This window comes from Eptesicus fuscus, chromosome 10 (genome assembly GCF_027574615.1).
Source record: "Eptesicus fuscus isolate TK198812 chromosome 10, DD_ASM_mEF_20220401, whole genome shotgun sequence".
NCBI classification, from domain to species: Eukaryota; Metazoa; Chordata; class Mammalia; order Chiroptera; family Vespertilionidae; genus Eptesicus; species Eptesicus fuscus.
The window spans coordinates 68,110,343-68,137,213 of record NC_072482.1 but is presented as its reverse complement, the minus strand read 5'-3'; the positions used below and the strand labels follow the sequence as shown (position 1 = coordinate 68,137,213).

General features: G+C 37.9%; 1 protein-coding gene and 1 long non-coding RNA gene across 5 annotated transcripts in view; one reads left to right on the top strand and one right to left on the bottom strand.

The window, feature by feature from the left end:
* Positions 1-26,871, top strand: part of UTRN (utrophin) — a 454,375-nt gene that overhangs the window by 355,233 nt on the left and 72,271 nt on the right. For all 4 annotated transcript variants that reach the window (XM_054722125.1, XM_054722126.1, XM_054722124.1 and 1 more), the window contains 4 exons: positions 4,220-4,488; positions 9,962-10,108; positions 12,518-12,596; positions 15,911-15,971. In XM_054722125.1, coding sequence (XP_054578100.1) covers positions 4,220-4,488; positions 9,962-10,108; positions 12,518-12,596; positions 15,911-15,971 — 556 coding nt within the window. The remainder of the gene's footprint in view (positions 1-4,219; positions 4,489-9,961; positions 10,109-12,517; positions 12,597-15,910; positions 15,972-26,871) is intronic.
* The window catches only part of LOC129150482 (uncharacterized), a 91,713-nt gene that overhangs the window by 10,057 nt on the left and 54,785 nt on the right, over positions 1-26,871 (bottom strand). Inside the window, exons 3-4 of the long non-coding RNA XR_008557236.1 lie at positions 21,014-21,124; positions 9,452-9,584 (exon numbers count right to left, since the gene is read on the bottom strand). This is a non-coding gene — a long non-coding RNA (uncharacterized LOC129150482). The remainder of the gene's footprint in view (positions 1-9,451; positions 9,585-21,013; positions 21,125-26,871) is intronic.

Sequence of the window (26,871 nt, the reverse complement as noted above, 5' to 3'; positions counted from 1 at the left end):
ACTGTATTGTTACATATATAATCCTAATATATAAAAGGCCAGGGGCCGTCACAACCGAAACAACCAGACGGACGACCGAACAGCAGGCTGCGTGGGGCGACTAGGCTGGCAGGGAGGTTAGTCTGTTGAGGGACGACCAACCAACTGAACAGCAGGCTGTGTGGGGCAACCAGGCCGACGGGGGGGGGGGGGGGGGGGGGGGGGCGGGCAGTTAGGGAGGACCAGGCCAGCAAAGGGGGGCAGTTGGGGTGACTAGGCCGGCAGGGGGTGGGCAGTAAGGGGTGACCAGGCTGCCAGGGGGGGCGGTTAGGGGCGACCGGGGTGGCAAGCAGAGGCAGTTAGGGGTGATCAGGCTGGCAGGGGGGCAGTTAGGGTTGATAAGGCAGGCAGGCAAATGAGCAGTTAGGAGCCAGCGGTCCTGGATTGTGAGAGGGGTCCCGGATTGGAGAGGGTGCAGGCTGGGCTGAGGGGATGCCCCCCCCTTGCACAAATTTTGTGCACTGGGCCTCTAGTACAAATACCTATATATAATAGAGAAATATGCTAATTAAGTGGGATGCCATAATGGGTGGACCAGACAGGAAGAGGTTGCACATGCAGCATCAGGGGCGGGGTGGCAGAGGCCTGCCCACGCCTGTGCTGGGGGAGGGCCTGATCGGCAGCAGCCGTGGCTGCTTCAAAGGCTGGAGAGGGAGGCAAGGCCAGACCGGCAGCGGCCACGGCTGCTGCGGGGCCCAGGGAGCGAGGCAAGGCCGGACCAGTGACTCGAGGGTGGGCTGCGCTGCGTGATTTTGAATTGTGGGCTGGGCTCCTAGTAAGAATATGAATATAGAAATTAAATGCGATTCCATCCTCAAAATTTTGTCTGGTAAATGGGAAGGCCTCAAAGGAGGAGGATGTAAAAATGAAGAGTGAAACAAAGTACTTCCCCCTCAAAGAATACACACACACATACACAAAACACACACACATACACAAAACACACACACATACACAATAAGGAATAGGAGAGTGACATAGGAAAAGTGCTGCTGGTCTGAGAATTGTCAATACATTTATTTAATTTTATCCTGCTATTTCCTCTGTCTCTGGGGTTAGCCTCTGTTACTGCCTATTCAAATGCCTGCTGCCCACAGAGGGAGGGGACTGGTGGTGGGAGATTGGGGGGCAGTGCTGCATAGATGGCAAGCTGTGGCAGCGGCGGGGCTGGGGCCAGCTGCTGGCAGCCGGGGGAAGGAAAACCCTGATAGACCCTAATTGCCAGCCAGGCCTCAGGACCCTACCTGAGAGGTCCCAGATTGTGAGAGGGCGCAGGCCGGGCTGAGGGACACCACACCCCCCCCCCCCCATGCACAAATTTTGTGCACCAGGCCTCTAGTAATAATAATAAACAGATATTGCTTCAGTAGAAGGCACTATTTTCCTGATTCTGATTAGATAATATATTTTTAATTTCTGGCAAACAGATGGTGAAATAGAGCTTTCCTTTTTTTCTGTGTAGCTGCTTGAGTAGGGATTATATAATATACTAGAGGCCCGGTGCATGTATTCATGCACCGGTGGGGTCCCTCAGCCTGGCCTGCAGGGATCAGCCAAAACCGGCAGTCCTAAATCCCCCAAGGGATGTAGTAGTGCATGAAGCAGCAAGCAGCCGGGATGGAGCTTGTGCCTGGGCTCGGCGCCGCTCCCACTCATCCCAGCCCCGCTGCACTCGCTGCTACCACTGCTTGTTAGGCTTGCTGCCACTCCACTGCGGTCTCCACATGCCCATCCTAGGGCGCCCATGACTGAGAAGCGGCCGCTGGCTTATGCCCAGTCAGTCCCTATGCCAGTCCAGATCCTGATCCCGGTCCAGATTGGGGAGGGGCACACAGGGGGAGTGTCCGCGGGAGAGGCTCGCACTGCTGCAGCTGCACTTGCCAGCCATGCGCCTGGCATCTGGCGCCCGTTGGTCAACTGAGCAGTGCTCCCGTTGTGGGAGTGCACTGACCACCAGAGGGCAGCTCCTGTGTTGAGCATCTGCCCCCTGGTGGTCAATGCACATCAAAGCTACCAGTTGACCAGTTGAACGGTCACTTTGTAATATATATATATTACAAAAGGACTGCTCAATCAAAAGGTTTTACATAGAAGATAATAGGTCACAGCCAGTGTCAGGTATTTTGTCCCAGGAGAAAGAAGCTGTGTCTCAGGTAATTCCATGACTGGCTGAGACACAGCTTTTATTGCATCCAAGAAAAATGATCACATTTAAATTGTCTGTTCTGAAATTGGTACTGTTTTGTTTTGTTTTTTTTACAAAAGTGAAACATTAGCAATTAAATATATATCTTTTAAAAAGCCCAAGTGGCTTATTAACAAACCCGCTGTTGCCATTATAGAAATGGTCAATTCCCTTTCTCATCCAGCCATTTATGAATGGTTGTTTCATCTCACATATAGCATTTTGTATTTATATAAAAATAAATTACATATAATGTAAGTATTACATACTTGCCATTTTCTCAATATCTTGAAGGTGTGGGATTTAAATAAGGTTTGCCTAATGACATATCTTTTCTCCCAAAGTCCTTTCTTGGGAACCTTGGAATCTTGACTGTTGCATGGTTTAGGGCTTCTCTCCCGTCCACTTGATTCCTCCCCTGACTGTTGTGCTGGACTATATCCCAGCTTCAGCCTTCCTTGAAGCTGGGTCTTGGATTCACTTGGTTTTCCATATTTAGCATGTGCTGGTATATTTAGTCTACCTATCATAATACATTCTCTCCTTATAATCAACGTCATTGCCAAGGGATTTTTTAAGTGTCTTTATAGCCTCAGAGAACTTCAGAGTTCTATGGTTACTAAATTCTTGAGTCCATTTGGTCCCTTGAGATTTACTATAGCTGGTGTTAAGTCTAAGTATTGCTATCTAGAATATTCTGGAAATTTAGGTAGATAAGAACATATGTTCAAGCCCCTTTAACTTGACTTCTTAAATAGCATTTAAATAAAGACAGACAGACGAATTTATGTTGAGTATGAAAGCTATAGTTAAGGAGAGCTAGCTGAGTTTGTCTCCCTAGGAAGTTCAATGAACTCGAGTTCATTTTATGGTGATTTGGAATATTTTTGAGGTGCAGAGGAAGTTGCTAATGTGACTGACACAAAAAGATAGATGTTATCCACAAAGAAGAATGTGCATTTCTATCTTAAAGTAATTTACAGTTTGACTTGATTGTATGTTTCTCACCTGCTTCTCTGTTTCCAGTGGTCAAGCAGGAAATCCATCAGACCAGCTGGCTAGGGAAAGAGGCATCCTCAGGTGTTGAGGCAGTGAGGCCCAGAGGAGGTTAGCTGGTGATCTGTCTAACCTGCTTTGAGAGTGTCTGCTTATGTGCATCCAATTCCTCTGCCCTTTTCTTGTCAGCTTCTCATGTCTTTGTTTCTGACCCTGGGCTTTGAACTTGACTTTCGTTTCTGTCATTATCTTTTCCTCGTCTTCTAGACTCTCTCTCTGTCTTTTTGCCCCTGTCCTGTGGCAGGACTTTGCATTATGCCTTCCCTTTCCTGTCTGAAAATCTAACTTTACCTCAGACATTCTGGAAGCCCTCTGGTCTATGAAATGTTTGGGATGGTCCTTGAAATCATACATCTTTCTCTTGAAACATTGGTTATGTGCTGCACTGATCCCGGACTACAGAAAATACCCAGTATTAAAGATGAATGCCAAACAAACGCAGCTAAGATAAGATACTTACCTTCAGTTACTTTTTTTTTTTTTTTTTTTGGTTTTGTTTTTGGAACATGTTAAATTCATCTTCTTTTTGCATAGTTTTCCCTCATAACTTAAAGTGATTTCTCTCCTAATTATACTCCAATTTCTCTGTAGGACAATGAAATGAAAAACTGTCTTTGGTTTTTATATAATGTGTGAAAACCATGTGAAAGAAAATTTGTTATTTTTTTTTACTTGTGACATTTCAAGGTTTGCAAATATGTTAAAATTTAGAAGTTGCCAAAATGACTGGGCCACTTATTACTCTGTAACTATTTTCTTCTTTTGAGAAGCATCAGGGCATTCTTAGAAGAGGTATAGAGACACCCTTTCTTCCCCTGCTTAGTGTAACTCTGCCTCCCTGTACCCTGGGAGCAACGTTTCAAAAGATGCTCTTCACACTTGGCTATAAGGAATGCAAAGTCGATTAAGCTTCCAAATATATATATTTTTTAATCACAGAATTGACTCCTGAGGAGAGAGCCCAAAAGATTGCCAAAGCCATGCGCAAACAGTCTTCAGAAGTTAAAGAGAAGTGGGAGAGTCTAAATGCTGTAACTAGTAACTGGCAAAAGCAAGTGGACAAGGCGTTGGAGAAACTCAGAGACCTGCAGGGAGCCATGGATGACCTGGATGCGGACATGAAGGAGGCAGAGGCCGTGAGGAATGGCTGGAAGCCCGTGGGCGACTTACTCATCGACTCGCTGCAGGATCACATTGAAAAAACCATGGTCAGCATCACTGCCTCAGATAATGGTTTTTAAGACATGTTTTATGGTTAAATATGGCACAAGTAAAGAGAGCCAAATATATAACTTGTTATAAGGGATTGTTTTTGTTTTGTTTGTTTTTTATTGTTTAAAGTATTACATATAGTAGTACATATATCTCCTTTCCCCCCACCCCCCATTGATCTTCCCCTGCCTCCTCTACTTATAAGGCATTGTTATGTCAATGCCATTACAGCCCCTGCCAAAATCAGGATATAGAAGATTTTTAGTCACAACAGATGCTTTCCTCTGCCCCTTGCCATCAGAATCATCCTCCAAATAGCAACTCTGACTTTTTTCCATAATTTACCTTATTTTTAACAAAATAATTTTTTTTACTCAACTGTGCATCCCTAAACATTTGCTTAATTTTTAAGAAATATTTTAAAGTCCCTTTTAATCTCTAATATTCCCCCTCCATCCTTTTTTTTTTTTTTTTTTTTTGCAATGCAATTGTTAAGGCAGCTGAACTGTTTGTTTTATAGTGTTTCTCACAGCTTGGAGTTTGCAGAATGTCATCCACATGGTGTAATCTGGCAGATTCCTCTCTACTCTGTATTTGCTGTAAATTGGCATTGAATTTACGTTTCAATCAAAAGTATCCTGTTTTACTGGGAATTCTTATCTACATATTTTATCTCATTGTATATACATGATAGATATACTATATATTGTGTGTGTATATATATATGTATATGTATACATATATACATATATACATACACACATATATATATGTAGCATATCTATACTATATAATATACTCAAATAAACATTTGAGTATATCAATAAAGGATTCGTTTAGGTATAAATTCTGTTTGTGGTCAGGAATTGCCCAAAGTTATGGTATTAGACCTATTTTTTGGACCCCCTTTTGATACAGTATTCTAGAACATATCCAGAAATGAAGTTAATGGGATTTAAGCAGTTAGAGACACAAATAACAGATTTAGAGTATAGTGTGGTTTGTAATAGCATGGTAAACTATATACTGTGTAGTTAGAAATCAAATCAAAGAATGAACTAGTGACAAATCAGAAGGTGTTAATTGATAATATCTATCATGAATAGGATTTTTATTGCAAAAGACATCCCTCTTTTGTGCACAGACATTGGATAATGCTTTCCCTTTGTTTGTAAACATGTGGCTGAATAGGAAGAGAAGAAAGGTCTAGGTAATTAACTGAATGCTTAGATAAATTACATATATGTGTGGGGGGAGGCATGGGAATAATAGCGTTTATTGAGGCTTACTATGTGCCTGGAACTTTCTTAGCAGTTTACATGGCTACCTCTTTTAATCATCCCACTAACCCAACAAGATAGGTGTTATTTTTATGCCCGTTTTACAAAGGATGGATTTGAAGATATTGCTCAAGCCCACATGGCTAGTAAGTGGTAAAATTTTCATGATCTGTTTCTTGCTCTTCACTTTCATTGTAGAGACCTCATTCATAATAATATAATTAAACACAATTTTGATCACCTATTTAAATTCAAAGCTTTAAAAGTTATGTATTAAAACTTAAACTTAAAAAAATATTATTACTAAAAGAGTATTGGTGTCTGCCATCTTTCATTTTAAATATACACACCTTTCCAGCCACCCAATGAGTTAAGTGAGTTTCTTCCTACAACTCTAGTATCTTAAAAACCATGTCCATGGGTGGATGTGAGTTTCAAATAACCAAGTGAAAATAAAGCTCCTTTGGAAGTTGCATACTTCTTGTATTTTAGTTTTTATTAATCCTCACCCAAGGATATTTTTAAAAATAATTTTTACAGAGTGTGGAAAGAAGGGGAGAGACAGAGAGAGAAACATAGATGTGGGAGACATATCAATTGGTTGCCTTCCGCCCTTGACTGGAATAGACCATGGGAAACTTCAGTCCGTGGGCTGATCCTCTAACTACTGAGCCAAACCAGCTAGGGCTACGTCTTATATATTAAAAGATGGTTTTAAACGTTGAAGATCTTTAAGTCAGTGTTCTACAAAAGCATATTCATTTAAACTGCATGATGTCTTTTGGTTAGAGCAAGAATTTATCCACTTGAATTTGAAAGTATCCATTTTTAATATAGAATGATTAGTGTTGGATGAAAATAAAAAGTTGTATCAGGTTATTAAAGGCCAAAAAGTTTTGGAGTTGTTAATCCGATTTGATTAAAGAAATTATCCAGTGCTGCATCCAAATCCTTTTGTTCAAATCTCTGCTTACATGGAAAGCTAGGAAAGTTACAATTAATTTAAGAGAAAGGAATAAACTGTGGATTAAGATATTTTAACATCTTATTAGGAAAAAAGAAAATAAAAACCCAAATCTTACAGTTGGGGCGTTTTACATGTGTTCTAACATATACCCCAAATTCCATCAAAGCTACAGGAGATGAAAGTAAGTACTGATTATTGCTAAATATTATTCAATGTGCCAAAGCAAGTGGGAAACTAAATCTTTGGGGTAATCAAATAATTTTAACTCCCTAAAATTACCTTGTCTTTCTTATTTGCATAATGCACACCTGATTGGAGACCAGTCTGGGATTCACATCTGCCAGCAGGCTGCCAGGCCGTGCCTTTAATACTAGCAGATGTTTCTGTTTTTACGGCCAGAAGACCACATAGATTTTTATTCTCCTATAAGAAAGTGCAGCCAGAACATGATAAATTGCTTCTCTATAATAGAACACATGGCAGATCTGAGATCATTTTAAAACTTGCTTTATTTCTAGCCCCTTAATTTGGAAGCTTCTACAAACCGAACTATATACTTCCTTAAGAGATTTCTTGTTGCCATAAAACACCTGACCACCGCAACAGAAACAAAACCTACAGACCTTGTTTGTCACAGATCTTTTCATGTTTTTTACCTGTGGCTTGTAAGAGAAAAACACTATTTTATCGTTTTGGAAGATTTTAAAATCTGTCTTAATGTTAGAATCTAATTTAAAAAGTTTTATCTTCTGAAGGGCATCTTTTGAAGGTTATTTAAAATGTTATAAAGCTGAGAATATTTTCTAGCATTTTATTTTTAATCTTTAATATCTATATTTTGGTATTTTACAAAGATATTGATTTTAAAAGCAGATTAAAATTCTTGAGTCCTCCAAGGAGAGAATATTAATGTATAATATTAAAATCACAACTGAAGGAAGCTTGAAGGGTTTGAGTTCTGTAGGTACTCCAAAAATGAATCTGAGGGACACCAGGTTTCTTCAAAGTCCAGGCTGAAAAATTCTCTTTCCCCATCCTAACTCCCACTTCTCTCTGTCCCATAGGTCTGTTTCAGTGATGAATTCCTTAGGCCTATCTTGTTAACAAAATGCCTTTGTTATCATATAATTGCTTTCCTCGCTGGACTGTACCAGTATGTGTGTGCACTGTCTGACATCAGCCATGGAGAAAAGCTGTCCCAACTCCGAGTTCTTTCTTTTTCCGTTTTGCAGCAGTTCACATGTCTTCGCGGACTTGCCTTCTTCTCCCGATTTTGAAATGTTGATGTCTTTAGAGTTCTGGCGATGTTTCTTACCTTCGGCCCCTTGGCATGCAGGTTCATTGTTTCAAATGCATGGGCTGCCCCCTCCACCCTCTGTACTTTTCACTCCGACTCTGGCTCCAGATCTGTCCCTGCTGAGTCCCTACCTTAGCTTCTTTATGTGGCTTTTGGGCATGTTCAAAATTTTGAAACACTGAAGCATATTCTCTGATTTGCCTAGAATTAATTTCTTTAAAAAAGCAGTTATAACCTTAACATTATTCTGATGTTTATCAATCATAATGATTGTTTTTAGCCTATGTGCATTATATAAGGAAGAGTTCTGTAGCGTAACTAGAAAAGTTTCGGAGGAGAGAAGGAAGGAGGGAAGTAGTTAAAGGGGCTTTCTTTTTATACTCATAAGGAGGAAGCCAAATTAATACTTGCAGTGTTTTAATAAAATGTTATAGTCCCCAAAGCACTTTAATGTATATTACTTCATTCAACTTGGAGTGATGAAAGAGGAGAAGAAAAGGCATATGCCTAGTCTCTCAAGGGTGGGGATTAGAACATGAGGGCTGATGCCAATAGGATGTTCACAACACCCAATACCCATAAGTTAAATTTAGTACATGATTAACTCTAATCTTATGATGTACCACAACAATAAAAGTACACAGTTCTATTTTTAGAACCCATTCTGTTCCCAATCCCTTACTGGCTTAATCTTGCTTCAAAAATCATTTTTGGGGGCCTGTGTCAATAGAAAGGAAGTCTGCCCCTCTTGTATTGCAAACCTTGAGCTGAATTTTGCCAGGTGCCTATCTCAAGAAGCTTCCATTCTACAGGGGGGCCATTAGGAATATGGATGCTTACACTTTTATGTACTAAGAGCTCTGATAAGGAAAGGTATTTAAAATACATAACAACTGGATGGTATGGCACCAAACAATCAGAGTGGCCTCCATTATAAAACCCAGTTTGTGTGTCAGACAGGTGCTAGTTGAATGTCCTGGCTGGGTTGGAGAAGGCAGAGAGAATCCTGGGGAACCCCTGGGAGGGGCCTGAGAGAAATCTTTTTGGATATGGTGTGCATGTGAGCACCTGAGTGGAGTCTTAAAGGATCTAGGCAGACAGTTGGAAAGGGAGAACTTGAACATAGGGGCAGGTAAAATTATGTGAAGAATGGAGAACACGTAGTGTTTCTGTTATTCTGCTTGGTCTCCCAGGACAGATGACTGTCATGGCCCCAAGTATTATTTTTTGTTTTGTTTTGTTTTCTTTCTCTCTTACATACCCTCCTCATCCCAACCTATAACAGCTCCATACTGTGCCAGAGGTGGCATTTGTCAGTTCTAAGCTTCATTTCCCTCTTTTCCTGTAGACTCCACTCTTCCTGCCCCACATCTAATCTCAATGATCACAAATGGTTTTGAAAGAGACAACCTTACCTCTCCGGTACATGTAGGCCTCAGTTTTGTGGTTAAGGAAGATGGTTTTACTGGCCACTTTTAAACTTAATTTTCAGTGAAAACTTGTTAAAATCAAGTTGTTGTATTGGTGAAAAAATATTAAGGTAGCCATCTGAAGAAAGAAAAGAGAAGGAAATATGGAAGAAATTTAAAGATAAAATCAAGACTAGAAATTAGTAAAGTAGATTATAATGGCAGATATTTTCTAGACTAAATCACGTATAATGAAAAATTTGAAGAAAATACATAATCACTTTAATGTGTTTGCATTATAATCTTTCTCGTCACGTCCTGTCTCAGTTTGTCTGTGATATAAAGGAAGACTCTTTAGCTGGTGGTCTTGATTGCTGAAGACCAGACTTGAATTAGCCATTGATTAAACAACTGTCGTTGGCCTCTCAGCTGATCTTGCCATTGGAAAGATCAAAATACATACCACCTTCCGTTATATTCTTTTCTGATGCCCTCATTATTGTCCTTTTCTTCCAGGCATTTAGAGAAGAAATTGCACCAATCAACTTAAAAGTTAAAACAGTGAATGATTTATCCAGTCAGCTGTCTCCACTTGACCTGCACCCATCTCTGAAGATGTCTCGCCAGCTAGATGACCTTAATATGCGATGGAAACTTTTGCAGGTATCATCAGCTTATTCCTTTTCATAATTCAGGCTTAGACCTTGGTGGATCTTTAAACCATACCTTACTATTCTGCCACACACCATAATTTTTTTTTTTTTACTTTATTGGTGTGTTTGATAATGGATTCATAGCATGTGACATCAGTCGTCTTTCAGTATCTTGAACTCAAAAGCCTCATTTATTTATGAGTATAAGTTTTAATGTAATTTTTGATGTACTGTTCATATGATATTTGTAGAAAATTGCAAAAGGTCAAATAAATCACAGTAATTGAAACATATGGTAGGTCACAGAAACATTTTCCCCATAATGGCTTATAAAGGAGTCATTTTTCTTACTTTAATCATGTATTTTTTGCTTCTTTTGAAAAGTTAGGTAAGTCTCCATCTTTCTTATTGCAACTGCTTGTTCTTTAGGTATCTCGCTCAATTTTTGCAGCCAGCACCTTGATACTATTGTGGTGTTTACCTTTAGCTCAGTGATCTTAGCTGCCGTAATGCAGTTATTTTAATGACTCTATATATTTCTTGCTTGTCCCAGATTTAACCTAGAAGAACTAACCCAAACCCAGAAGAACCCTCTCGAGTATTACTAGGTACCAGCATTTGCCAGCCACTGCCCTTTGAACCATCTTTGTGGAGCTTTGACACATTCAGGGACCAGTTCCCAAGAGTCATAATAATTTTTTTTTTTTTTTGAAAACCAGCAGAATCATTTGAGTGGGAGATTGAAAAAATAATTTTTACTAATTCCTCTATATTCTGGGCCTAAATTGTGATACTTAATAATATAAGTGTAATTTTGAGGTGGCACACAGAAACATTTGAAGGCATAATGGGTTTCCTGAATTAATTCAAACATTGAAACACACAATGGGTTTATATTTTCTTCCTGAAATTGAAGTGGTACGAAATGAGTTGTATAGTATTAGACAGTCCTTTTTGTCTTTGAAAGAGTATTAATAATCTAGGATTAGTAAAGCACTCAATGCAAATGTGCTTTTCTAATGAGTGGAAGACAGAAATGTTTGAGCAATACTCCTTTTTTCTTCTTTTTTATTTCTCTAATTCATCATTTTTATGTAGGTATTCCTGTGGTCCATCTTGATTTCCTTCCCATTCTGCTTCTGTTATCACCATCGGAAAAGATTAGAAGTCAGGGAATATGCTCAAAACAGGATATGTGGTCTGCCTTCTTTATTTCTGAGCCTGGTGGCTGCTAGAACTCAGATGCTAGTTGCTGGTTGAATAAGAGGGGGAAATCTATGCTGCCAGACAACACTGTTAAATTTCAGAAGTAGCATCTTGTTTTCTCCTCCTGAATGTAAAGTGTGTCATAGGAATACTTTTTGGTTTTAACAAAAAAAAAGTACTTGCTCTTGCAACTTAAATAGCCAACCAGGAGAAACTAAAGCTGCCCAGTGAGCCAGAGATATACACGTTTCATTTAAAGGCAGCTGAAAATAAGATCGGCAGACTACATGGAACAGCTTACCAGCACTACAGAGGCAAAGACCAGGAAAAGAGACATGGAAATGTCAGTAGGCCGTGTGCATTTGTTATTGATTGGCAATAGTTTCTCAGTGTACCACCTCTTTGCGTTTTCATAATGTAGAGAGTTAACCATACAATGTGTGTAAACAAATGCACAGGCATATTCTTCTGTGGGTATATGAATACCCCCAAATCAAGATGATTTGATATAAACTTGAGGAAAATAAGATATTTCATACTCATCTGTATTATCTATCTGTCTGTCTATCCATATATCATCTATCTGTCTGTCTATCTATCTGTCTATCTATCTATCTATCTATCTATCATGTATCATCTAATTCAGCCATCTTTATATTTTTCTGTCTATTTTCTCCCTTGGAATATTTTAGATCTTCATTTGCTCCCCATAGCACTTTTTGCCACCTTTCTTACAAAAGAGAGATGAATAGCCACTGACCCCATGGCCACATCTTCTCTTAAGATGTTTATGACCTTCATTGCTCTCGAGGCAATGTAGAGTGACAGCAAAGGCATAGATCCTGGCACCCGATGAGCTGGTTATGAATATTAGCATCTTGTTTTACTAACTTTATGTCCTGGACACCTCTGTATGTCTCGGTGTCTTCAGCTGTGAAATGGTGATCATAATAAATAATGCCAATTATGTTGATTATGAGGATAAAAGAGTTCATTCCTATAAATTCCTTAGAAGAGTGCCTGGCACTATTTGCTGTCACTTGGTACCAAAAGGAGTCTGTTTTCATCCCAGCATTTTGATTTTAGAGATGGAGGAGGAATCTGTACAAGCAATCATATTAGGCAGTAACAGCCTTTATAATAATGCTTAAGTCAGGAACATTATTAAAGTTATTGTTTTGAAATCAAATTATTTTTGGGGTGTCATATGCAGGTTTCTGTGGACGATCGCCTTAAGCAGCTTCAGGAAGCCCATAGAGATTTTGGACCATCTTCTCAGCATTTTCTCTCCAGTAAGTACTAATAAACTTAACTGAAACTCATGAAATGAATGAATCAGCATGCATTTTCACTCAAGAAGCCATATTCTTTGCTATAAATATGTTTACTTATATTAGATAAATATATTATTTATTGGTTCTTATTTGTAATAACCTGGTAACAATTGGTAAATCTTTGAAGTGGAGCCAAGGTAACTTGTCTTTAGCTGTGGCATTCCACTGAACCATCATCCTATATAATAAAAGGCTAATATGCAAATCGACCAAATGGCGGAACGACTGATCGCTATGATGTGCACTGACCACCATGGGGCAGACGCTCAATGCAGGAGCTGTCCCCTGGTGGTCAGTGCATTCCCACAGGGGAAGCACCGCTCAGCCAGAAGCCGGGCTCATGGCTTGTGAGCGCAGCAGCTGTGGCGGGAGCCTCTCCTGCCTCCACGGCAGCCCTAAGAATGTCTGACAGCGGGCAGTTGGACATCCCCTGAGGGCTCCCGGAGTGTGAGAAGGCACAGGCCGGGCTGAGGGCGCGCCCCCCCCCCCCAGTGCATGAATTTCATGCACTGGGCCTCTAGTCTATTATAACTACCATAGTATCATATCATCATTGTTATGTCACATACAAAGGTTATGAACTTTTTCACAATAAAGAAATCATTTTTGTATTTTAAGATTTTAAATTAATTTTTCTCTTTCAAAAGCACTATTAGTTTAAAATGCACCTGTGCCTTTCAAAGTAAAACTTCATTCCCCACAAATCTTTAAGTGAGAAGATTTTGAGTTGTCAGGCTCACTGCAATTCTATTTAGCTTTTCTGCTGGTCAGGTGTTACAGACTTAGCCAAACCACATATGCAGATTTTTATGTAATCTTCACCAACTGAACTTTTTTATTTTATGGACTGTTCATGAGATCTTGAATAAGTAATTGGAGCCCCTACATTAGCCTTCACTGCCGAAGAAACCGGAGAGCATAGGATTCAGTCCCCCAGATTGGGGTTAAAACAGTAATTCTGCTTAAAGTTAATTTCTTTTTCTTAAAATTATTATGATAATACTTACTTCCTCTATCATCTTGAAAATTAAATGAGAAAACGTGTTGCACAAGACACCTAACACAGTTCTTGGCACAAATTTTTTCACTAAACATTAATTCCTTTCCTTTCATTGTCTCTGGCAAACATATGTAAGAACAGAGTTGGCTTAATTCAGTTTAAGGGAAGTTTAAAACTTAAGGCAAAGCATATTTCCCAGTTGTTATAACTTCTTTGTATCTACAACCATAGAGAGAACTGAAGTAATACCGTGTCTCCAACCAAATTGATTACAGTTATATTTTCTCTTAATCTTTTGTCATGGTTAGTAATCTGCTTTACCTCCAGATCAAGGTCAGGCTTTTCTTTCACAGTTTCAAGAGTAATCCTAATTAGTCATTTCTGCCCAATACACCCCTAGTGCTCAAGCTCTCTCTCCCTCCACCCTCCCTCCTCCTCTCCCACCTGTTTCACACACCTGAGCCTTTAGATAGGCCATCTTTGAGTGAGCTATAGCACTTCCTGGAAGATAATGTCTACCTTCATGCCAGGATGCATTTCTAAAGTTTGGATACCATCAATGTTGATGAATTAAATAAGTTTGCAATCTACTCATTTGGTATGAATCACTCCAGATTTCTTAAACTTAATTTTATAGAATATAAAGCTAAGTGCTAAGACCAAATTAAAGAGAATTTAACAAGGAACTGAGACTCTATTTACACTTCTGTTATAAGGATTAGTCATCTATTAGTACTGATGAAACTTGACACTTAGCAACTATTCTTTCAAAATAAAAATCAAAGTCATATTTCTTAGGAAATAAAACATTGTAAACATTGTGAACTTCAAGCGCATTGCCTTCTATTGTCTAGCATTGACAGTCTAAGGAGGTCAGAATTATTCAAATTAAAACAATTATGAAAATGAATTGTGAAGTGTAAACACAATCCCAATTAATAAATTTAACAATTGTTATCCCTGCTGCTTGGAATTTTTGGCTTTATTATATTTCTTGGACATTAGCCCTGGTTATAAAAGGAGCCTGTTTCGTTAGGCACAAAATAGAAATCGACCTATTAGCCTGTTGCCAACACTGAAATGAGGTTGGCTCTAATGAGAAGCTTAATATGCCTCATTCCACATTTTCATCCCTTTTTTAAGACTTTCATGGACATAGTTAGAGAAGGGAGTCCTCCCATCTTGTAAAGAAAGGAAGAATTGTTGAATAGAAAGATTGCCAAACTAATGGTCAAAAGTCCCGAGATCACGTCTGAGCTCAGCCATTTACTTAAGCAAGTTTTTTAATCTCTTGAATGTTTAGTTCCTCATTTATCAAATGGAGCTTTAATATCTATCTTGTTGGCTTCCTTATCAACAGATACATTCACAAACGCTTTACAGAGTTGAGAATGCTATGTATTTTTGAGGTAGTAATATGACATGAAATTCAGAAAAGAATATTGGTTAAAACTAGTTGTATGAGAGTCTAGTGATAGTTACGAAGTTTTATTTTTTAAATTTATTAGTTCATTTAGCAAAATTTCTCTAGATTCACATGTACAATTCTTCTTGAATAAGCCTTAAAATAATTGGTTTACTGTGGGAATAATATAAGGCATAACTGGAATTGTAAAAAAAAAAATACCTCAGTGAAAAAGTCTCGCAAAGTCTGCATCATAGTGATGTCAAGTGTAAAAATGTAGGAAACTACATTTTCTGTGCATTTAAAATGCAAATACATATTTGGGATTCTTCTATCCATTTAATTGCCTTGGTTTTTTACAACCTTTTGCCTATGTTTATTTTAACTTTCCTTTTTAAAAATTCATATAATTGAGTTTGTTTAAATGCCAATTGTTCTTAATAGTTATTCCTGTGACTATAAAATAAAGCAAAGAATGTAACTAGTGATTTGGAAATTTCAGTCTTGAGGAATTTAGTTTATAATCCAGATATACTATATATATATGTAGTTTCCAAAGGGTACTAAGTTTTATACTATGTTGACTATGAACAATAAAACTTGATTTTGAAAACTAATTTTATCAACAAGTTCAATTACTTCGAGGTGGCATTAGAAATTGGACTTGTGTTGTTCTTTTATTGCTTCAAATGAATTTTTAAAGTGACTGTTTTTTTGGCCTTGCAGATTTTATAATTATAGGAATCCAGCTGGAAAACCAGAGCATTTTTCATTGAATTTGCTGTAAAATGTGTTCAGTTGCTTTGCATTAAGGCATAAGGCTGTGGGGTTAGCAGTGTTTCCAATAACCTCCCTTTGTTTCCTCAGCTTCAGTCCAGCTGCCGTGGCAAAGATCCATTTCACATAATAAAGTGCCCTATTACATCAAGTAAGTTGATTTTAAGTCTCCTTTACAAACCAAGAAAATAAAGTTATATTGATAACTTAAGAGGCTTTTTCTCCTACAACTGTTTTAAAAAGTGAAATTTAGTCCTATTATCTAAAGGAAATTATATATCTATATATTTATAGAGATAATATGTATTTAATGTTTGAACAAAATTAGTTTGAAAATCAGTGTGACAATTGTAATTTATTAAGTTAAGGCTATAATTGTGTTTAGTTGATATATTTTGAGCAGGTATTAAAATATTTGGGGGAAATGACAGAATTTCTATAATACTTTTGACATAATGATGCTGCTCAAACTGTGCTGATTCTAAATCATCTTTTATTTGCCCCAGAAAATACATTTCAAAAGTTCTTGTGTTCTTCTCATTGTAATCCACCAAAAGAAACATCATTGTTTTAATCATGAAAAAGTTCAGTATTTGCAAGTTTTTCTTTGATTTATGGAAATTAGCTGAAATATTGGTCTAGGTTTATCATCCTTCATTTTTGTTGTCTACTTGGCAGTTTCTCCTTTTTAAGTTCTAAGTTTCTCCTTATTGTGTAACAGTAATAAATTTTGTATAATTTACACAGGGTCTGCTTAGGGTTTTATCCTTGGGTTAGTTTATATGTTGTCATAGGACAGAATAATAAAATACAACTTCTGCAATCCCTTGAGGTGTGAATTGGCAAAGTTATTGATTTACAACGTGATAAGGTGATGAAGAGTCATAGTTGACTATTTCATGTGTAAGGTGAATGGCATCATAATTGAGGGGGAAATGCTGACTTATTCTATCAGGAGACAGATCTGTCTCAGATTAGCTTAGTGACCTCAAGCAAGACGGTGAAGGTCTCTGAGCCAAGTTTTCTCTATATCCTTTCTAACACAGCATGTGGTATCTCCAGAATCCACGCCAACACTAACAATCTACTCTTCCAAAAGCCCTCTTCCTCAAAAATTTATGTGTGAAGTCATTTGTATGAAGAGTATTTCCTTATCAAGCTTTTACTGTGTCTGAGATGTAGCCTCAGGGTAAAAAAGATAAATAATTTTGCAGTAACATATAATAAGTATAGTAAGCAATATGTGTTACATTGTCTTAAGGAAATTTAATACTTTTATCAGTGTACAATTTATAGTGTAGTGAGTTGTGATAAACTCATGGATGAAGTGCTAAATTTATGCTAACATGAATGGGAAGAAATCAGTGACTGGGCACATTGACATATCTATTGAGCTAAAATGTGATAATCTGTTGATTATTTATATATTTTTATTTTAAATTTTTAAATATTAGAGAATTTTAATTTATTGGATGAATATTAACTTGAATATTACAGGTTTAGGCAAAAATCTGATGTACCATTATAGGCAGAATAATGACCACACAAAATGACCCACATCCTGGATGTCACTGCACTAGGTTACATGAAGATGGAGGCAGGGGGCATGAGCCAGGGAATGCTGGAGCCTCCAGAAGCTGGAAAAGGCAAGGAAATGTGATTCTCTCTTAGGACGTCCAGAGAGAAACACAGACTAGGCAACCTTGACTTCAGCCCAAGGAGATACTCGCATTGTGGTAATTTGTCCCAGCAGCAATATAAAAAATGAATACACGTACTGTACAAAATCTAGACGTCCATGCAAATTAATTGAAATGAACTTACCGAATTAATCTAGAAGCCTGTGTCATCTGATTTTTTTAAATATGTGCATTGGATCTAATAAAGCAGAATTTCATTTATTTACTAGAGAAAGACGATATTAAGTCTCGTGCTTGATTATGTACTACAATGGTTATCTATATCACTTGGCACTTTAAAAATCCATTATTAAATTTAGCACTATAATTAAAAGGGATTTCTGTATGTCCAGGTTGGTATATGTGAGTAAGAATTACATTGTCTAAGTCAGAATTTCACTAATTCAGAATTTTTATAGCTTTGGTAGGATCTAGCAGGATCATATCTTCTCTTAGTCTATGTGTGCTTTATGGGGCAGACCAGTAGAATAAAAACTAGTTTATCTGGCATCTCATTGGCTGAAGCATAATAACAATGATGGCCAGTTTTGTTAACGACGACGTGTAACTTTGTAGCATCCTAAACTCTCTTCGACATCATTAGTGAAAGATTGGATTTTCTGAAATATGTATAGTTTTAGAGTTAATTATCTTTTATGGTTTTCAAATATTTAGGAATCTGTCCATGTATATAGAATGAATTGTCTTATTTTTAGAAAGCTTGTTTAACCAGATTCTTGCATTACGTGCTCTCTTGTGTAAATTACCAGCTTATTTCCTCATAAAGAGGGAACATCAATCTCAAGAGGTAGTGAGCATTATATGAGCCAGCATTTCCAGATGAAGAATTGTTATGAAAGCAAAATTTAATTCCCAAACAAATTAATAAGCTAGTAAATGATGAATGAGAAGGCCTTTAATATATACCTTCCTTTGCATGGCTGCACAACTAAGTAGAAGAAAATTTGAAAAACAAATTTAGCATAAATTTCATGCAATTAGAATTTCCTGGAGTATATTAGAATGCACTAATTTGACCAACAAGAAAATAATATTCAGGTCGAATTGCTAGATATTTTCAGTATTTAGGTATGCCATTTTATGTACTCTAATGTCTGAATATACCAAGAAAGTTGAAAGGAAAATGGCAAAGACAAATTATTTTTATTTCACATTTTAGTGTTATAGATTAATTAAAACATACTTGGATGGCTTCCAAATACATTTCTCTCTTTCTAGGTAATTCTTTATTAATATTGCAAGGTGTACTGCAGTGGTTCTGGAACTAATTTGTTTCTAGAAAATGAAAGATAGGAGTAGATATAATATAAACCCTCTATGTTAATATATTAAGTTGAAATACATAACTTTAACTTATATTTGCTGCCCTAAGGTGGACTTTCCAAAACTGATCTGGTTATTTTTCTTTTTTAGTATAGTGCAGTGGCAGCTCATTGTCTTTATCAGTTTAGGAGACTTTGAAATGCCTCTGACTGCTTTCATAATATACAAAAATCTACCAGAAAAAAAACAGGTATTTTTTTGTGAATTGTTAGTCATGTGTTTTGCAAAGTTGTTCATTTCTTCAATTAAAAGTCAACATCCAGGACCTTTTGGGTACAAACAGAATGGTGAATAAAAGCTTTGGGTTGAACTTTCCTAATATGTCATATTAATCATGTAAAACTCGTTGCTTCTCCTTTTATTCCAGAATAAATATAATAAGTATAATAAAAGTCCTGGTGGATGATAATAACTATCATTGTAATAAATTGTTTTTGAATATCCATTTGCCAGCTGCCATGCTAGTCCTGTGCATGGATTATCTCTTCTAACCCTCACTGTGGCCCAGTGAAGTATAGGTACTGTCATGGCGCCCACTTCCAGGCGAGGCTGAGATAGAGCGCAGGCACACACAGCCTGCGTGAGATCACACAGCCAGTAAATGGAAGAGCTCGCGTTCAAACCCAGGGAATGACTCCAGCTCCTGAATTCCTGACCACTATTGTCTTCCGTTCCCAACATTATTAAGGCAGAGAATAGAAATTTGTAGTCACATGGGAAATTTAGGTAGAATGAAGGATTATATTTCCGAAGGAGCAGTCAGGTGAGGAAAATATGAGTAAACATTCCTTTTTCTGCACCACAGACTGGCTATCATTTCTTAGGCACTACTGTGTGCCAGCATTAAGCACTGAGCTGTCCAAGGACAAGGTCCCTGTTTTCTCCCGTGCTCCACACTGCCTTTTCTGTAGACTTCTGCCTTTTCTGTAGAGGCTAATTTCTGTCGGCTAATGTATGTTGAAGGAAATTTCACACATACATTTGCCCTGGACAAAGGTGCTTTTCTGTTGATGGGAAGGTGTCATTCTCCACAATCTGGCCTGTCAGATCTTGACGGTTCTGAGTTGGGGAGACAAACTATGGTCCTCCATTCCCTTTCCTCATTGTCATGGTCAGGAAATTTGTGCCCTTCTCAGTGAAGCTGGCTCATAGCTCCCCCGGGGCTTTGAGAGATGACAGTGTGTACACAGGCCCAGCCTGTGGGTAAACCATACTGTTTCATGGGCGTCATTAGGAAACAGGTGTTCCTTTCTTCACCCATGGTGCCTTCTCTGAATCTCAGTGGGTGACTTTTCGGTGAGCCTTCGTCTTGGCATCAGCGATTACCCGGCTCCCCGCACAGGCTTCATGCTCACATCTTCACAGATCTATGGCTCTGTTTTCCCCACTAGAATCTGAAATGCAAACTTTAGTTCTTTATGGAATCCTAATTGCAATCCCACATGCAGCTTGGACATGAACAATTTCATAATCTCTGGTTATACAGACAATATATATCACAGTCTCTAAAACTGACGTTTCTTAGTATTACAGGGTCATTAACCAGAATGAACTAATCTGTATCTACAAGTATAAATACCACGCATTCTCTGACTTATTCTAACTTTCCCTTGTGAGCAGGTCTAAAGTAAGATTCTCCTCAATTTATTACATCTCCTTTGTATTTTCTTTTTCTGTTAGTGTATCCGTTATGGATAACCCTGCAGTATTTTTTTAGACACTCTTCTCGCCTGCCAAGGACACTCTACTACCCTAATCCATCAATTGCTGAAAAAAATTAAGTTTACAATTGTAAATGAAATGAAAGCTGTTTTTTTATACAATGGTGCTACTCATTTGCACAAACCACATATACTAGTCTAGGTGTATATGTGCGGTCTGAAGAAAATAATTAATGCTTATGTCTTTAGAGGTATCCTGGACTCCACTTAGATGATGTAGGAAAACAGTCCTCTAAATACGAGCAGAGAAAAGAGGCAGCAATGGGATATCCAAATAACAGGAAGGTCAAAACTAACAAAGAAATAGATACAAGAGTAACAAAAATAGAAATGAACAGAAAGCATTTTATCTTTAAAGATCGCAGATAGCTCATTCCAGAGCAAAACAAATCCACAAAAGTATAATTAACAATTCAAGATACATGTAGTTCTCTCTGAAGGCTTCCTACCGGTGTCTTCTCTCTTTCCCTCCTTCGTCAAGATGAGAAACGGCATCCTTTCCATTCCTGATTTTTAACTGCAGCTCTGGGGACACAGTGAGTCACTTTCCTAAAGTGGAGCTTTAATGATAAAGAAATAAATGAAAGAGGAGCGTAAGAGACGTACTGGAGAGTCTATATTTTTCCAAGAAATGGTCTGTGACTCTATCTTTATTGAAAATAAATATTTAAAACTCACTGGGCCAACTCCGCTGATGAGGAGGTAGGAACGAAATTGCTTTACGAGGGAACGTAAGCACCTTGGGATCTCTAAACCTCCAGGGCTTGGAGCAGCCTCAGACCAAGGAGCTTACCGTGGCTAACTGGAAAACTACGCGCAGACTGCCTGCCCTGCAGCAGCCAGAAACTGCCAAGCCGCAGCTGGGCAACTTCCAGTGCATTTTCCAGTGTCCTGGTTTATGGAGATAATTTAGGTGGAATTGACACGGTCTTAGAAAGATATTGAGCATTTCAGGACTTAAGAAGATACTAGCTTGTCACATATCTCTACACTGCTGGGGCCAGAGTTGTTATTACTATGAGGAATTTTGGCTTGGACTCTTCCAGATGACTCCATTCCTGCTTTATAATAGTACCATCAGCCTTGCTGAACAGTTTGATTTTTAGGGTCAGGGATGCAGTTAGTAATTGTCTACCATAAGGTACAGAAAGGATCGCTGTGGAGCCACGAAGGGAGGAAAAGTGATATCCATACTTGGTAAAGATTACATTTTTAAAATAGTCTTTAAATTAACAAAAGTAATAATGATCAAATAAATTGTGAAATAAATAGAATATCTTTTCTGTACTGATTATAAAGTGAAATGATACAGTAAAAGAGTCAGTACAGTCATACACAAAAAATAGAATGAATTTCTCCTTTAAAATATATATAAAAGCGCTAAAGTAGTAAAATTTTTAAAAACACACTAAATGATATAAACTAGCTTAAAAAAACAACAACAACTAAAAAGGATACAGTGATAAGTGGAACTCTGGTGGGAATATAATCCTGATGTCAGACACCCTCCCCTACCCCCCCCCCCCCCCCCCCCCGCCCAGACAGGGCTTATAGGTCTCCCAGGGCCAGTGCCTCCACAGACCTGTGGCAGAGTTGGCAATGTTGATTGATGGTCTGATTCTCCTGAGCTTGAGAACCAAGGGAGACCAGGCATAGTGTTGAGTGGGAGGTGTGGCTCCTTATGAGTTCGGGGCCCCAAGCAGAGATACTACCAGGTAGAGGCTCCCTGGCGTTTATTGACTGTGTGCATGTTTATTCTTCCAGACCACCTTTCGGCCCGCAAAGCAAGTATCAAAGTACCACCTCTCCCTCCACTCACACTCAGGCACATCCATTCCTGTCATTGATTCTACTCTTTGAACGTAAACACAAACAAGCCTTGCCTCATTGTCTTGTAACAAATGTTGTATCCACGATGCCTGGACGATTGATGTTGTATTATGGGGTGTGCTGTTGCCTCTATTTCTGTATCCCTTTACATGCTGGCTCTGCTGCTGAGTGAAATTATTTTAAGCTCAGTTTATAGTCAAATCCAACAGATTTGGAGTTATCCACTGTTTACAATCTAGTTTTCCTGCTTTGTGTCTTCATTGTTATGATAAGCTAATGGCAGTTTTTAAGGAAGACTGTATGCTTTTGCACTATCTATTATCAAGTAGGAGCATATATCTTATTTGGATTTTGAACAGAAAGGTGTTTTTTTTTTTCTGATGTTGGCTTTAAAACTTTGTTTTTCTTTGGATTTATACTTCCGTTTCCAAAAGTATAACCTTAGATTTCTTGCCTGTAAAAGCCTAGAGTACTGTTTGTGGAAGTTCATGAAGTTGTATTCAACCAGAGGAACATAAAAGTTTACTCCCCACACAGCTTCCTATCTACTGCCCTAATCCCCTCCCCAGGGCCCCAATACAGGCACACACATAAACACGGAAAGACAGAGGAATGATCAACATTACTGATGGAAGTACGCTGTATTTTTCGTATATTCTGGCCTCTGGTGAAACAAAGTTCTTAGGGGATTATGAATTCCAAAATGAAAATGTCACCTCTTAAGTCTTTAAGAAGATACACCTCAGATAAATTCCATCACATCAGATTGCCAAAACTTATTTTCACTCTTTATAACTGATTACAGATTTGATTAAGTGGGAGCCCCATGCTTGATTGCTATATATAACTTTTAAAGCACCTGTGAACAGGGTGCTGGCAGAGCCTGAGTTTTGCCTGTGTCAACTTTATTTTCTGCAGGTTGTGCTATTTTCATAGATTTTACTTAAGAAGACTACTGTCTCCTTATTTCTCCTCACCCTGCGGAGAGAGGGTCTAATGAAATGAAGACAGAGAAGCAACCATTCCATTCAGCAACATAGAGTTCACTGATGATTTTGATAGATGAGTTTGGGTGGAGGAGTGAAGTTGGCAACCAAGTAAACGTGAACTGAGTAGTGAGTGAGACATAAGGATGTGCATTATGAAGTGATATATATATATTTTTTTGAATTGAGAATTTTGTCTATAAAGAAGAGGAAAAGGGTGATTGCTAGCAGGAAATGGAGATTCCAAGCAGGGGTGAGTGTGTGTGTGTGAGAGAGTGCACATATGTGTCTCAAAATGGCGGATCCTTAAATATTTATATACTGAGAGTATTGTTATTGAGAAGAGGGGTTGATAATGCAGTACAGGAGTTTTTAAGAAATCTTTGGGATGAATTGGCCTTTTATAGGAAGGGAGACAATTCCTCAGTTACAGGAGAGAAGAACACAGTCTGGCAGATGGAGGGTTTATTGATTTGGTGGTGGGAAGATGAAGGAATTTTAATCTGGTGGGGTTTTGTTTTTTTTTCAATAAAGCACAAGATTACGTTAAATGATGCTTAGGGAGAGAAGCTTAGGTTTGGGAAAAGAGAAGGCAGTGGGAAATTGTTGTCTTGAGTTCTGGGAAAGCTAGTTGATTAGGCAATGTAGTGCAGTTGCCAGCAGTTGGACATTTGAGGTTTGAGTCAAATATTTAGAGTAAAGTCAGTCTGTGTGTTGAGTGATTTTCTCCAGCTGTATTCATGCACAGCTGGTCATGTCCAGAGAAGGTGAGTAATTAAGTTGATCCATGCTTGGGGTTTGCCAGGAAAGAGAGAGAAGCCAGGGAGATGAAGTTGTTTGTAATGATTATAATGATGGACTCAAATTTAGACAGATTCATCAGAAATATTTAAAACCTCAATCATGCAAGTATACTTCCATATTAAGATCTCAAGCTTATGATCCATCAGTCTGGGTCCAAATCCCATTTCTACTACTTGCTAATTACGTGACCTCGAACCAGTTATCTAAGTGAAAATGGGGATAATATTGGCTCTTAACTCATACAATTATTATGCAAATTAAGTTTACACATTGAAAGAGTTTAGAACAACGGTTTTCAATCTTTTTCATCTCATGGCACACATAAGTTACTAAAATCCTGTGGCACACTAAAAAAAATTTTTTTTTCTGATCTGACAAAAAAAAATTGGTGTAGTTTTGATTCTGGACAACTGTTGTTGTATTGGCTGTGTCACTTTTTAATTTGACAATCTAAGAGAAAAGAAGTCAGTGCCCCTGACTAAATTGTCAGGTACTGCATGTTTTAAAATTTTTTGTGGCACGCCAGTTGAAAATCACCAGTTTAGAAGATTACCTGGTACAAATTGAGCACTGAAATAATGGGCTATTACTATAATTAACACTATACATTCTGACCCCGTGTGTGTTATCTTTCACTATGCACAGCAAAGAAGAAACATTTCTCTTTCCGAAATTGTCTTATCACAGTGCAATGTCCATAGTTCTTTTTCCCACATTTGCATTTTTAATGAACTCACCTTTATTGTTTTTCTTTTATGTGCCTTTAAAATTGTGATTGGAATCGAATGATAAGTGACAAAACTCACAAAGTCCAGTTTCAAGTGTAAATTTAGGTAGATAAGTAACAAGTGTGTTTGGCTAAGTGTCAATTTTGGGACAAGCAGGGTGCCTTTTCATCATCTTTTATGGGCCCATGGAAATAATAAGGACCACCATAATGACAAGTGATTTGAAAGTATCTTCCTGAGAGCAGTCTTTGGCTTTTAAATCAGTACATTATTCATCTATCAAAATTGTATGTGTTTTGCTGTTGGTTCCTTGTCTCATATATTGGACAATTTTATGAAACAACATTTTTGTGTTCTATTCATTGGTGTATAATCTGTATTTTACTTTGTTGACTTATCAGAATACATTATGAATCATACTAGGTAGAAGGATATACTACTTATTAATCACTGATTAGTTTTCATTAAAGTTCATTTAATACAGGGACCACATGTTATCCAAGTGGGACACCAGGAAAGAGACATTTTTAATAATTATAGAGGACAAGGGGTCTGAACCAGGACCATCTCCGATGTTGAAAAATGATTTAAAAAATAGGGGATGGGTATGTAACGCACAGCATTGTGAGTATAGTCAACAATACGGTATTATCTTTCAAAGTTGCTAAGAGACTAGATCTTAAATGTTCTCACCACAAAAAAAGAAAATATAATTATGTGATGTGATAGAGATATTCGCTAATGCTACATTGGTAATCAATACGTAAGTGTATCAATCAACAGGTTGTACACCTTAAAACTACACAATGTTATATGTCAATTATATCTTAAAAAATAAAAATTTTAAAAATTAATTAAAGAGAATAAAATAAAAATGGATAAAATCTTGACTCTTACAAATATAAAAAGAACATGCGTCAAAGATTTCATTTAACCCACTAATTAATAAGGGAATGGGTAAGAAGTTATAACAGGTTCCAAGGGGAATACTGAGTACTGCATCTTTATAGTTAAGGGTTGCTAAAATAAGTTGTCATGCAAAGCTGACAAACTTGTCAATATCCACAGGACAATAATCAATTTGTATTCCAGAGGACACAATTTGCATTTCTATGGACAAAATATCATTTGCATTACTATCAGTTTCCTTCAGTGTTCCATTTTAAAATAGCTCAAAGACAATTTAAACTTCACAGGGCACCCACTAGTTTTTTGCCCACAAAAAAGCCTTTATAATTTTTCCTACACAAGCAAAACCGGCCTGGCTGGGCACCCTAGTTACTGTCACAGATTCTCATTACTGTTGCTTCATATGATTTTGGATGTAGCTGCTAATTGCTTCTTTGTTAGACTTTGAATATTTTGTTTTATTCTTGGACAGATTTCTGTGTCCATTCTTTCTTAAAAAGAGGATTTTTATAATAAAATTACAATTTCATTTTACAGTTTATCAAGTTGTCTAATATTAAGTCCCAATCCTCTTTCCTATTCCAGGTTGGGCAGAAGCTAACCTGTTGTATTTTTGTGGGGAGGGAGAAAGTGCAACTTTTTCTGATTTGGTTGCCTACTCTGGCAGCATTTTGGCTCAATGAGCTGAGCAATCTGCAGCTGTTCAAATATTTTGAGCTATTGTGTGGATTGTGGATTTTGCCTTAAAATCCTCTCCCCCCACTTGAAAAAAAAGGAAAGAAAGAAAATCCAACAGCCAACTGCATCTACTACTGGTTTTTTGTAACTGTTGTTGGGTAAGCTGCAGTTATACGTTTGTAACCAGAGGCTGTGTTTATTTTCAGTGTTGGCAGTTCTGCCTAATGAATCAACTGGTATTGAATTCACAAAGGGGGATGCCTTTTCCCTCCCTCCATCTGTTTGCCAAATGTGTGTGCTCCCTCAGCAACTACTAGTGCTTTCACTAAAAAGAGCTGTTGGCAAGCCTTGTTCCCACTGAAGTCTCAGGCC